Source organism: Talpa europaea (genome assembly GCF_964194135.1).
Source record: "Talpa europaea genome assembly, chromosome: 15".
Lineage (NCBI taxonomy): Eukaryota > Metazoa > Chordata > Mammalia > Eulipotyphla > Talpidae > Talpa > Talpa europaea.
The window spans coordinates 10,859,728-10,873,845 of NC_140083.1; the positions used below are offsets into that span (position 1 = coordinate 10,859,728).

Here is a 14,118-nt window from a genome sequence, read left to right on the forward strand (position 1 = left end):
ACCAAAGACAGCAGCAGCTCCTGTGAGTCACATGAAATTAACATTGAATCAGTTTATACTGTACATGAAGGGCACTCAGCAGTGCCTCTCCTCTTGTATCAAAACCATCTTCATATGTTCCTTTTTATAAGAATATTTTGATATGTATGCGTTATGAACTGTAGGCTCAATTTCTTTTGTTTAAAATGTATTTACTGGCTGTACATAATGTATACATTGAATTTCCAATGACTGAGCCACATATGGACCAAAGACCTATGCAAATACAAACTACAAACATTCACGTAGATTACAAGAGATCTGAGGTGGCAGTTTAGTAACCTGGATTTGCCTTTCCAGAACTTCACTTCAAATAACTGTTCTAGGCACATCTCTTAGCCTTAAAAGTCCGGGCAAAAAAAATCCAGTTTTAAAAATCTCTCCTTACCCTTTGCAAGGAGAGCCTTTAGAAGAGGAATGTACTTAACTTTAGAGCACTGCCTTAAAGAGTTGCAGCATCTAAATACTTCCAGAGTGGCCCAGGAAACACTTCACTGCTGAGTAGCATCCATTTCACTGGCAACAGTCCTGACCCGTTCTGCTAATGGGCAGTGTGCACCGCCAGGCTCATTTCACAACGGGATCCGCAGACACGGTGCTGTCGGCCAGGTCTCCGTTGCTGGCCTTAGTCTCTTCTGGAAGCATGAGTGAAAACAATGGGTATGTTTATGTTTATTTTTAAAACTGAATTAAGAAACATGAAAATTAAGAAGAGCTACACTGCTGAATTTCAAATTAAGAAAATGCATCTATCAAATATTTCTCTAGTGTCACAAATTATATTATTTACCTTATTTTTTTTTTCAACAAAACTAGGTTAAATATTGCAAATGGCGTGTGGTTGATATTCACCATCCAGAAACCTAGAGTTCCTTAAATAGTATAGTTCACAGGAGTTCCATTAAGAGCAAAGGTTTTTTCCTATGTGACTCAAGTTCAGTGATACAATTACTATGGTTATATTGCACTTTGATTCTTTAAGGACTGACCATGAATGAGAACAGAAGGCTATTTATTAAACAGCTCCTTCAGTCACTGTCTAGTCAGTCTTCAGCAGCTCTGCCTGTGCCAACACTTAGTGTTCCTCCTCTGATTTGTTCTTTCTAAACAGGTTGAGGGGGTTAAAGAAAAAAACTAAATTTGTTGAATTTCATTTAAATTCAAAGATGAAACTGAATAAAGAATCATACCAGAATGAAATGCTAGATAAACTGAATTTCTTTTCAGTTTCATAGGTGATTCATGTTTTTAAAAAGACTGACTTCTATCTTAGGATTTATCTAATACGATTACACTTGTAAAAGGGTGCTAGGGATCAAAATGCTTTATCTTTGGATTTTATGCTTCTAATAAAGAGGAATCTGCTTAAAATAAATAAATAAATAAAAAGACTGACTTCTAGATGTATATTGTATTTCAAAAGGCAGCTGTAAATCAGACTTAAAAATTATTAATACAAATGATTTATTAAAAAGATGTAGTGGTCTTTCCAAATTTATACTCACTGACCTTCCTTCTCTTTCTTTTCTTGGTTCTCTTCAGCTGCAGTCTTATCAGCTCTGAAGAAAATTCTTGCACTGCTCAGTGAGAAATAGAGCAATTCAAATTCCTAAGTAAATAAAAAAATACAAATAAAAGCTGAAAAATATTTTGAGTATGATATCAACATTATCTTAATTATTAATATTTCTAAAAAGCTCTAGTGGAAATCATATATACAGAAATTGAACTAAGTAATGCATCCATTTTTAAGATGAGTCAAATGGCTTCCAAATACCATTCATTTTAAAATGCACTCTTTTTATCAATATTCATCTCACTATTAAAATAATTTGTTTTTTTCAGGTATCAAGAAGTAGTGGATATCAAAAAGTCAAAGCAGATTTGACTATTACTCTTCTCTACCTGTAGATAGACATCCAGACGCTTCTGAGTGAGATTCATGGTCTGCAGTAGTTTTTCATCTTGACTAGTTGACTGAACATTCTGTTGCTTTGCAACTGCCCTTATCTCTTTCAGGTACTTCTCTCTAACAGACTGGAACCAGTGAAGTGAGTCAAATTCCTGGTACTGATCCAGAAGCTTTAGAATATAAGCCACACCTGCAGTCATTAGCAAAACCAAAGCTAAATTATGAGTACATAAGGTGTATTCTATTTCTTCAACAATAATTCCTAATATCAAACTAACTGTTTTGAATTCTTTCAAATTGCATTTACAACATAAGTGAATGATGTGTAGCAACATGGCTTAAATCTTGAGAAAAACATATGAAAATATAAAGAACTAAAGACAAGCCAATCAAGGAAGAAAAAAGAAATAAAATGGCTATAAAGATCACCCGGAGATAACATATGGCTATGGGGTCGGGGGGAAACTTACACTGCTAAACAGATAGTGTTTGAGGAAGCTACAGGACCCAATATAAAATGCCAGAACAAAATCAAAGTCTAAATATTAGGTCCAGGGCCTCCCCGGTGGCGCAGCGGTTGAGTGCTTGGTTGCGAGGCTGCCCGCAGCCTCTGCAGCGCTGGTTCAATCCCTGGCTGTCAGGCGAAGGTCCCACATGGTGCGCAGACCTCTCCTGCCACCCGCTGCTCCCCTCAGCAGCGTACTTCATCAGTCTGCCTGCTCTGCTCCCCGATCTGGCTCTGGTGAATTCTCTCTCCCGCGCTTCTGATTGTACCCAGTGCTTGTATAAATAAATAAATACATCTTAAAAAAAAAAAAGCTGATATTAAATATTAGGTCCAACTAGACAAAGTGATTAGCCACACCAAGGGAACATGAAAGGTAATTAATAACTGATGAAAAATAGATATTGTAAATCAGGTGACCCAGCTCAAAAACAGTAAACATTGCTTGTAAAAAATACATCTATAATGAACACATATTGATTCTCAAGTAAATGTTTCTAAAAATACATTATAAGATGAACATAAAATTAATGTGAAAATGGTCCCATTAAGCTTACCCATGGCAAAGCCATCATCAGTAAAAGCAGCTCCTATTTTATTTTTTTTATTCAGTTTCTCCTTACAACTAATGGAATGTTCTACAAAGTTGAGGGTCTGAAAGGATATAACAATGTATTAGAGACTTGTGCTAAGAAAGTCTTCAGAATTTAATTCCTAAAACAGACATTTCAGAAATTACCAGGATCTCTTCTAGGTTCCTGTCCTTTCGATCTGAGTTAATTGCCTCATTCAAATGGGCTCAGGGTGAGGTAAAAATGTGTCCCAGTAATATGGGCACCCTCCCGCTCTCCAATTACCACTTTACAACACAGTGCCTTGTGCATGGTTTATTATGAAATATTATGCACATGTTACCCACAGGGGCACATTTTATTCCATGGGATACTGAGGCTTGAGAGATTCAGTAAGTTGCCCAGAGTCATACTCTGTGAAAGCTGGAGTCAGAAAAGCAGGCCTGCTTCACTTCAAAGCACAAGGGCTCTCCTAAGGGTAGGCCTTACTTCTGTGCACCCATTTATTCTAAAATCTATTCCTTATTTCCTATCATTCTCTGCTAAAAAACGATCAGTAGTTATTTAAAATAGTCCCCCAAACAGCACTTCTCTAAAAAATTCATCTCCAAAATGCCCTATCTAATCATATTGCTTATACAATATTTACTAAAAACAATATACCAGGCATTATTAAGTACTTAAGATTAAAAAATGAATGTCATCGAGACATCCCCTCTCTAGAGCAGTGCTCCCAGTACTGACAGAAATGCAGCAAGCCAATAGCCACATGGCCACTGGGCACTTGAAATGTGGTTAGGACAACTGAGGACTCCAGTCTCTTACTTTATAAAATTATAATTAAATTGAAATAGCCACTGTGGCTATAGGCAACTGCACAGTTATAGAGGAGTAAAGAGAGAGCTATTTAAAAATAATTATGATACAGTGTAATAAGTACTATAATAGCTGACACTGGAAACAAAATACCAAGTTTCATTTTTATTGCCTGTAAAACTCAGTTGGCAGTTACATAGTTGTGAAATCTTTATCAAATGTTATTTAAATCTTTTTTCTATCTCATATTTATCTTTTTCCTGGAATTATATTGTAATCTCAAGTACAGTGTCCTAATTTTTTGTTGTGCTCTTAATCCATCTTGTTTTCCTCACTATTAGGTTAATTTTGGCAGCTGACCTGCAACACGCCATTCTTCCTCACACTCAGAAGCGGTTCCCTATTGTTTACTATGGCTAGAGTAAACTGCCCATCAAATTAAAGAAAAATGGTGAAAACTCACTCTAAGTTAACTATAGTGCTATCAAGATGCACCTCCGGTTTAACATTATCTTAAGAATAAAAGATAAATATGGTCATTTTTGCTATATCATAATTATGACAAAATTAACAATGGGTGTATTTTTTAAGTAGAAAAAATTCATAAAGTAAAAGGCTATCCATAGACCATTAGTTATTTTCAATAGATAATGGTTATATAAGAAGATACGTGTTAACAATTCAGGCAGCAATATGAAAAGTCATTACCCTTAGTTAAAGTCAGATAAAATCAAAAGCTGCATCTGCTTAAGTGATATTTAGATTTTTAAAGCTATCCATGTATGTTTTTTTAATAAAGCAACTTTGCTAGGAAAAAAATAACTTATTGCTAGTATGTACGCCTTTAATTTCTTAACTCCATTTCCCCTACTGGAGCAATTGTTTTGATAAGCAATTTTGGGTAACTTGAGTGATGTCTTTAACTGGCAACTACTGAATTAGAGCACAACACACTGCACACTATGAAGAGGAATCAATAAAAAACAAAGTCTAGATGCTAGTTTTTACTGCTGAATAAAGCTGTACTCAGTATACTATTACAGTTAGTCTACATTCATCACTTGAAATGCCTACATGATACAATTCAAAACAAAGATGATATGGTATACATGAAATGGCATTCACTCAAGTACTTTAAATCACACTAGAAAATCTCTGGCAGTATTAACAAGTAAGAATCAATCTTAGCTATAAATAAGTCTCATTCTGCAGAGCAATAAGTAAATATTCTAGACTACATTCGCTGAGAGCACATTTAGTTTTATTTACAACCAGCAAGTCAGTAATATATAATCTATATGCATTTCCTGTTACAAAGAAACTGGATCTACTTATTAATACACCTAAAAAATTCATTTTCAGTATTAGAAATACTTACCAGAGGGGGGACAATGATATAGAAATTTCGGAGATGTATATTCTTTGGCCTTCGAAATTCTGGAGCAAAAACATCTACAAGCATTTTGAAATACTCTGTGCCTTCTGCAGAATTTCGTGTGTGATCACTGAGGACTGAATCCAAGTGCCTAAAATGCAAAAAATTACTTACTTGATTTCTTTTTCAAATGAAGTTATGACTTTTAAATCCATCTCTCATCAGTTTAGAAGAGACCACTCAAAAGTAGAAAATATTCTAAGACATTTCTAAGTAAATTTCTTTGGAGTTTAGAATGAACTCAGTTTTGTTTAATTAGTCACTTAAAACGGAATTACCTCGCTGCTTTCAATGTTTCTTCTGCAAGACCTTCTTCTTTTACTAGTTCTTCAAAATTTACAATATCTTCAAGATCAGGCACAAATCTATGTAAGAGTAAGAATTATGAAGGCAAGTTAAAAATGTACAACTGACACATACATGAAAGTGGTAGTGTAGACTGAATCTTTCTAACTAAATTCTTAAAACTCTGCATACTTTTCAAGTTTTAAATTATCTTCCAAAGTTACTACTGACTCAAGTCTATAGACCTACACTAATAAGGTAGCTATTATTAAAATATAATGAAATAAAATTTTAAATTCTCTCTCTACTCCCATTAGCTGTATTTCAAGTACTCGATGCTAGACACTACCGTGGCTGCTGTTCTGGACAGTGATGTCTAGGGTCTATGAAATAAAGGACAACGTTGGACATAAAAACATTTTTAAAAGTAAGAAAAACTTGGTGACATGAATTTTATTGAGATATTTAGCATTTTTTATACTAAACCCTCAAAATTAGTGTGTACTTTAGCATATTTCAATTTGGACAAGCCACATTTCAGAGTTTCAATAGCTACATGTGGCTAGTAGCTACCTTATCAGGCAGCATGTTCAACTACACATTTGGAAAGAATACTGCATTTCAGTTACATTTATATCATTACTTAGATTCCAAAACTGAATTTTAGGCATGAGTAATCAAAATTTAATTCTTTTTAAAATCATGTAATCTTTAGAACCATTCACAGAGTATAGTAATAAACTATAACTTTAAGAGAAAAAGATTTTTCAGCGGTCTGCATGTAGTTCTTAAAATTTAAGGAGAAAAATACTTAACTTGGAAAATAGTTTATTTTCATATCTTAATTCAAAATAAATCAAGACAAAAAAATTTTTCTGTAATATCACTTACTATAAAAATAGATTTAAATGACATAAAATTTTTAAGTGGTATAAAGGACAGACAGGATGTTTGTGTCCATACCTGATGGCATTGCTGCTGCAGTGAAGACCCCCAGATCTTATCATCCGTATGTAGCCCATGGCATTGCCTTGAAACACACACACAAAAATCAGGTAGTTACGTAAGTAACTCTAAACACTAAAAATCAGGAATACAGAGACATAAAGCAGACAATTACAAAGGTCCAACTCATAAATACTATTTTCAGTTGTTGGTCTATAAAATTAAAACTTATGTATTTGTATACTTCAAATATATCTACTTAACACAAATCTATATTAAATATTTAAAATATAATTTTAATTTTGCTTTGATAAACTAGGTACATTAAATTTTTTTGACTACACTATAAACAAATTTTTAAAAATTAGCATAGCAATAATTTCTCCACTCTCACATTAAATATCGGCCTCTCTTTCACATACACACACAGCTGGAAATAGAATCAAGACATCTTTATTTGCTGCTTCCCCAAGTTTGTATCACCAGCCTGGACTATTCCTCTAAGCTTTTTTATTCAATGCCTACACCTATATGTCTAAAAAGAATTTTTAGTATGTCCAAATCAAACCCAAAATTTTTTATTTTTTTATATTTTTTCCTATATCAGAAACCAGCAAGTCCATCCTTCCAGTTGGTTAGACCAAATACACTGAAGTCCTCCAACTCTTTCCTTTCTCTCACACTTTGTATCTAATTAGTGGAAAATTATGGTTGATTCTGCCTGCAAATTGTTGCCAGAATCCTACCCCTTTTTACCACCCCCAGGCTATCACCCTATTATTCCAAACTTCCACCATCTCATGCCTAGACCACCACAATATGCAGTGACTGCCTCATTTACCTGCTCCCACCTTTACACCCTGCCCCCCAATCTTTCATCTACACTGCAGCTGGGGATTCTTGTAAAACTCAGCTGGAACATAACATTCCTCTTCTGAAAACTCCACAAGCGCTTTTCATCTCAGAATAAAGTCCAAATGCTTCATGTAGCTGACATGGCCTTCTCCAGGTCTTTCGCTAACTCCTTCCCAGCTTCTGACAATTTCCGAAAGTGCTAAGCACACTGGGGACTTCTGCCCTTTCTTTTCTTTTTTTTTTTTTAAAGATTTTTTATTTTTTATTTATACAATAGCTGGGGTACAGGTCAGAGGCACGGAAGGGTGAGAGGATTCACCAGAGTGGGGAGCAGAACAGGTAGACGGACCGAAAGCACTGCTGAGGGAAGCAGCAGGAGCGACAGGAGAGGTCTGCTGCGCCATGTGGGAATCTCCCTGGCCGGCTGGGTATCTACCCGCACTGCAGAGGCTGCGGACAGCTTCACAGCATGGCGCTCAACCCGCTGCACCACCGGGAAGGCCAGACTTTTGCACTTTCTGTCCCCTCTCTCTGCTACGTTCTTTCTCTGGACATGCACATGGCTTATTCCGTATTTCTTAAGTCCCTGCCCAAATGTCACCTCTTTAGAGCTTTCCATGAACATCAGTGAAGAACACTGCCCAGCCCCATTATGTCACCTCACTCAGCACTATCACTGACAAATTAAGTATCTTTATGTTTGTGTCTGCCCCGACCAGAATGCAAGATCCATGAGATAGCCTTTGCTTTCTTCACTGATCCAGCCCTGAGCCAACATGTCCTGACATATAATAGGAATTCAATATAATTTAATCCAGCTGAAATTCATTGGGAGAAAGAACAGAAGAAAAGGTAAGATGTTAGAATAAGGTAAGAAGTTGAAGGAGAGTAAGAGAGAGTAAGTTAAAAAGGAAAAGGTAAGATAAAATGTTAACATTTCATGGTCGTGTCTCATCTGATGTTTTTAACAACCTTCAAAGTAGGTATCACAGAATCTATTTTAAGGCCTATTCCAATATGAGAGCTATTTCTTTAATGCGCATCTTATAAAGATCAAATATGTAGTTTTACTGTTTTCATTCAAACTGTTAGAACTGATAGCTGGCTGGTCAAAATGTACTAGTGAGAAGCAAGTAGAGCGCAGCAGTTCAGAACAAAGTTCTGCAGCCAGACTATTTGGGTTCATCTTGGACTCTGCCACCTCTTAGCTGTAACACCTAGGTCAAGTTATGAACTTTATATTTCATTTTCCTCATTGTTAAGCCCTAAAGGGGCAAAAATTTTGCTGTCATATGTATCCTTACTTAAGAAATTATATATAACTTTTTATGCTACACAATTTCAGAACACTCAGTACTTCATCTTTAATTAAATCTATATATAATGTTAATTTCTATCATTAATTAACTTTCCACATCAATATTCTTTCCACATCCTGCCTTTGTATTAAGCTGCAACTTGAGGGAACCTCTTTAAAAAACTCAATGCGTTAGGGCAGGTATCTCAAGTACCAGCTGATTTTATGTATGTGGTCTTTGAGATTATTGAATGTTTTTAATTTAACTAAAGAGGTTGTGTTTAATATATTAGTTTTTAGTCAACCAATTATTTCCTCATCTACAGTCTAATCATACTTTAAAAACTTGTTAAGAAAAGAAAATCAATAGAAGAAAGTTGAACTCAGGTACTCAGATATTAAACTGTTCATTCATAAGAGATATTTAATACAGGAAGAATTTGTACTTTATCAAGATTTGTTTTTATTTTCCTACACTTTTACAATAACTTACCAATTTGGCTGATGAGTTGTCTGAACTGGTCAAGGTAGCTCTGTCCCTCTGGGGTTATTCCAAGTTTTCTGATACCTCGATTGAATTTTTCTGCTCTTTCAAAAGGATACTAGAGAGATCATTTAAAGATTACCTTTATTAATAAAGACCCCCAAAGCATAAAATGTCTATCATGCGAATACCATTTTCCTTTCTAATTTGAAATTTCCATTGTACTTAAAAAAAATAAAAAATCACTCAAGTCTAATGACAAAACATGGATAGTATAAAACTGTCATTGTTCAAAGTCAATGTAATTTCTTTATATTAGCTAAGGGAAATAATAATGCCATAAAATTAGGTTCACCAACACCATTATTGTAACACCCAACTATTCTGATAGATAAAAGGAACCAATTCCTCCTGAAAACAGTTGTTCAGAGATGTGAGACTACATTTCTATGCGTTGAATAGGTACTAGAGACTTATTTATAAATACACTCTTTCCCAAATGACAAACACAAAGTGAACTAAATTTCTAGTTTCCATCTTGAAGAAAAAATTATTTTTCAAAGTTTTAGTTAAAAGATTTAGAAAATATCTCATTTTATAGTAACAACAAATGGAAACAATTCTTATAGAACAATAGCAGGACTGCTTATTTTGAATAGTAGTAATGTCTGTTCCAAAGAAAAGGATAGTTAATACAACCCTCTAATAATAAATATGTAACTTTATTAATCTACTAGAAAGTAATATTAGCTGCTCTGAAAGTGAAGAGGACTACCAACTAGCATACAAAAGAGTTGGGATTAAGTAAAGATTAAGAAGAGTAATTAAATTTAGGATATGGCATATCAAATGTAAGATCCATCTAAGCCTTCATCCACATTCTCATGCCTCTCTATTGTTACCACTTACAACTCTTTGCTTCACTATGGATAAATTCAGGTCAGAGGGTGAAGAAAAATCAGCATTCTTACAAATTATTGGTGGTAATGTCAATTAACGCGGTATTTTTGGAGTGCTTGGCAATATATACATCATATTCTTTGCCCTAGAAATTTATCTTCAAGGAATCTGTCTTTCAGAAGTCTCCAAATACAGATGTAAATGTGTCAAGATATTACCTATAGCACTTTTTGTAACAGTGAAAAATAAAAACATTCTAAACAGCTATCAGTAAGAGTTAAATAAATTATAATATGCATCTTTACTATAAACTCTTAAAAAGAATGAGGAACAGTTATATGTACTGATACCTGGTAAGCATATTAACAAAACAGGATGTATGGTATTACTCCATTTTTGTAGGAAAAGAAGCAATACATTTATGTATAAATATGTTTATCACAGACATCTGAAAAGCATCAGATTAGATTGTTAACATCAACTGCTTCCAGAAAATGGAATTGGGAGGAAAGAGAAAACAGAGAGGACATTTAGTTTTATGCACTCTCTACTACTGAAATGTTCAAAATGAACATGTATTATTTTAAAATAAAGAAAAATTACATCAGGCTACATTAAAAATTATTTAATTTTCCCTTACACCTTTGCCCGTAAGAAATGCAGAGTTTGAAATTTAAAGGAAAATAAGGAAGATCTGAAGGTTGGATCTAGGAAGACACTAAATGTAAATTAATAAAACTAAAACCACAACAGAAATCTAAATGATTTTATATAATCATTTGTGATATATTATTTAATTACAGAAATAGTATATCATCTATAAACATATACTCAACAGTAGAAAGAAACTATCTTAAAACAAATATATGTGAAATACCTTATGATCATTTTGATCCTTGATTTCCCTAAAAAACCGAATATCTTTAATCAATCTGGATTTGATATGTTCATCATACATAAATTGGCTGAATATATAGAACTTCTTTTTCAAAAACTGGTAGGTAAAATTAACCTACAAAATTAAAATTTTAAAAAGTCAGTACAAAAATTATTTCAAACCAAAGTTACCACTGAATAACAATTATCAAATGTCTTAATTCATATTAGATAAAGTCTAATCTTTATAAAGTCTAATTCATTTTAGACCTGAAATACATCAATCAATTATTGTATAAGTTTACAGAACTTTCCATAAGCTCCCCTTAAATATTTTTACTACAAGAGGGAAAAAAAAAAAATTAGAAGGCTAAAAATAATAGGACTAAGAACTATAGTGAGAATCATAAAACCAGATTCAAAACCCTACTTTTAAAGTAAAATATCACAGATGTTTATATTCCTCCATCTATAAAATTACTTATTACTAATCTACATGACTAGAATGATACTTAACTAGTAACCATTGTGCTCTTTGAACTTTGCAGAAGGAAGATAACAAACATTTAATTATTATCCCATAAGTATTTTGTTCAAGGAAATGTGTCTGTTCTTACAACAAAAATGGCCCTTGTCTGTCAGGAGTGATATTTTTTAAAATTTCTAGCAGGAGTGATATTTTAAAAATTTTGTTATTTAAGTTATTAACTTTCAACTGCAATAATGTCTAGAGTGAGAAGTTTGGATACTTTCAGAATGAGTACAAAAAGGTTCTGACCTAGACTCAGAAAACCCTGAGAAAGTGAGATTTGAACTGAGATTAAAGTCAAAAGAATAAAATTAATTCTGACCTACTAAAGGAAGCCCCGTACTAATTTGCATCTCCACCACCCTCAAGTGTAGTGTTGGCAAAAGCAGCAAATGTCTGTTTTTCTCACCTTAGTTCTGGCACTCTAGCACAGTGCCAGAGACACATAAACACTCATAATTCTATCTGTAGGTGAATGAATTACATATGAGGCAAAAAAGAGCTTATTTCTCCTGAAAGGTCGAGTCATGATTTCTCCATGGATGACTCCTGCTCTATGTCTCTTTTCTCTACTGGTAACCACTAAAAGAGAACTCCTATCACTTCACACATCAGCCTAAATATTTCAATGGCTCCCCACTGTGTGCTCTAACTTCTCCCTATTCCTTTATCCACAATTATGATTCATGGTATTTCACTATTTAAACATTCCTACTCTTCCTTCAAGAAGAAATTAAGTGTGTGCTAAAAACTAGATAAATTCAAAGATTTCTGTTTTGTACAGAGAAGGAAAAAATAGCATACAAGTTCACGTGATTCCTTCATGGTAGAATGCCCATTTCTAAAATTAAAATTATTTTTAGTAAATATTTTTAGCTGTTTATATAGTTAGTAAATAATTAATAATCCCCAAGAGAATGACTGGTGCTAAATATACTATCAATGATTTGTTTTCAAAAGCAACTTTCAGAGAATATCAAGTTAACACACGCATTACTGTCCTCAAATCACCAATGTTATATAGATGAGATGCTAAGACAGTAAGATATTCTAAAGTGCATTTTGTATCACAGAGTTTCCATCACTTCCAACACAATTTCGGTTTCAAAGTTTAATTACACCAAGCAGAAAATGGAAATTCAGGTATAATATAAACAGATAGTAGTATAGTTTTATCAGAATAGTCTATATACCAGCTTTCCAAATAACCAAATTAAACAGGGGTCTATTACCCCCCCCCAACTCCCAAGAAAGGTTCTTACCGTTGTATTCATGATTCCTGTGCCATGTGTTCGAATTGAATTAGCAATATGCCTAATGTTAATAGTATTCAAATGTTTGTTATTGCTTGTTCGTTCAATAAAAATCTGCAAATAAAAAACTTATGCTAAAAAACAACATAATACATGGCAAACAGTGGGCTGTTACCCAAAGTGGGCTGTTATTTAAATTTATTTCACCGGAAAGCAAAGGAATACAATCAAAGCAAAGGATAATAAGATAATTCTAATTATCATAATTTTCACTCTTGAAAATCAATTCTTTGCCCCCATGCTTCCCACTATACACCCATCCAAATTAAAAAAGACATTTCTCACCTGATTGTTGAGATTATAGAGATATCGAGACACAAATATATGAATGTTTCTCATAATTTCCAAAACATCCAGGCCCTATAAGACAATCCATACAGAAGTTCTATTTTTATTTTAAGATAATTACTAAGACTTGTGTCAATATAGTGACTTACATGTTAAGTGCCCCAGTAGTTTTAAATTATTTTAAGGAATAACTAGATAAACATATGCCCAAAGGTTAAAAGCATTAAAAACACCTTCTAGTGTACAATCAGGGCTATCTCCTTGTGGAAACCTGGCTTATGTTGTCTTATCCCTTTTGTGTAGAAGACAGGGACAGTTAAGTTTGAATATTCAAAGCTTCATGACTCACAATCATTTCCCCAACATCCTTGAGAACATCAGTCTTCCCAAGGTAAACTAACGACCAGATTTTAAAAGACAGGGTATGTTGTGATATTCATAAAATACATACTATTTTTGAGGCACTGTGCAAGGCTCTTTATATGTTATCTCACAAAATGAGGTATTATTCTTCTAAATTCCACAGGTGAAGAAAATGAAGCTAAGGGAGTTCTCCAAGGTCAAATAGCTAGGAAGAGGCAGAACCCAGGGATTTTAGAAAATCTAATTGTAAATATTGATGCTTCTTTTAACTACACGATACCACCTTTAATGGACAATGTCCTCTCCTGCATGCTTCAGGTGCACCCAAGCAGCTAATTGTGCTGCATGAGCTGCCGCTTCAGCTTTTTCACGGCTCACAGTAGCAGCACAACACCCCTTTCAAGTTCTTATAACTTTTCTCATATTTTATAATAAAAGTTTGTTTACTCATTTTTTTCCCCACTAGGCTATAAGTACATGGGCTGGGACTATTTCTATTTATTTTTGAATCCCTAGTTCAGGGCCTAGCATTTTTTGGTAAATATTAAATGTATAAGTGAATGGATGGAATTGTGTACGAACTGATACAATGATTCCTCTGAGCAGCATGATAACAAAAAATTGTGATCTGCAAATTTTAGAATTGAATGTATTTTTGTAAATATATGAATTATCTTAGACTTGCAATTAACTAAAAACACAAA

General features: G+C 33.8%; 1 protein-coding gene across 2 annotated transcripts in view; it reads right to left on the reverse strand.

Annotated features, from left to right (window-relative positions):
- Positions 1–606: 606 nt before the first annotated feature.
- The window catches only part of WASHC4 (WASH complex subunit 4), a gene marked incomplete at both ends in the record, with an annotated part of 33,390 nt that continues 19,878 nt past the window's right edge, over positions 607–14,118 (reverse strand). For both annotated transcript variants that reach the window (XM_084255644.1, XM_084255643.1), the window contains 11 exons: positions 607–674; positions 1,549–1,648; positions 1,945–2,141; positions 3,014–3,110; positions 5,223–5,370; positions 5,558–5,644; positions 6,528–6,594; positions 9,155–9,263; positions 10,923–11,057; positions 12,713–12,817; positions 13,049–13,123. In XM_084255644.1, coding sequence (XP_084111770.1) covers positions 607–674; positions 1,549–1,648; positions 1,945–2,141; positions 3,014–3,110; positions 5,223–5,370; positions 5,558–5,644; positions 6,528–6,594; positions 9,155–9,263; positions 10,923–11,057; positions 12,713–12,817; positions 13,049–13,123 — 1,188 coding nt within the window. The remainder of the gene's footprint in view (positions 675–1,548; positions 1,649–1,944; positions 2,142–3,013; positions 3,111–5,222; positions 5,371–5,557; positions 5,645–6,527; positions 6,595–9,154; positions 9,264–10,922; positions 11,058–12,712; positions 12,818–13,048; positions 13,124–14,118) is intronic.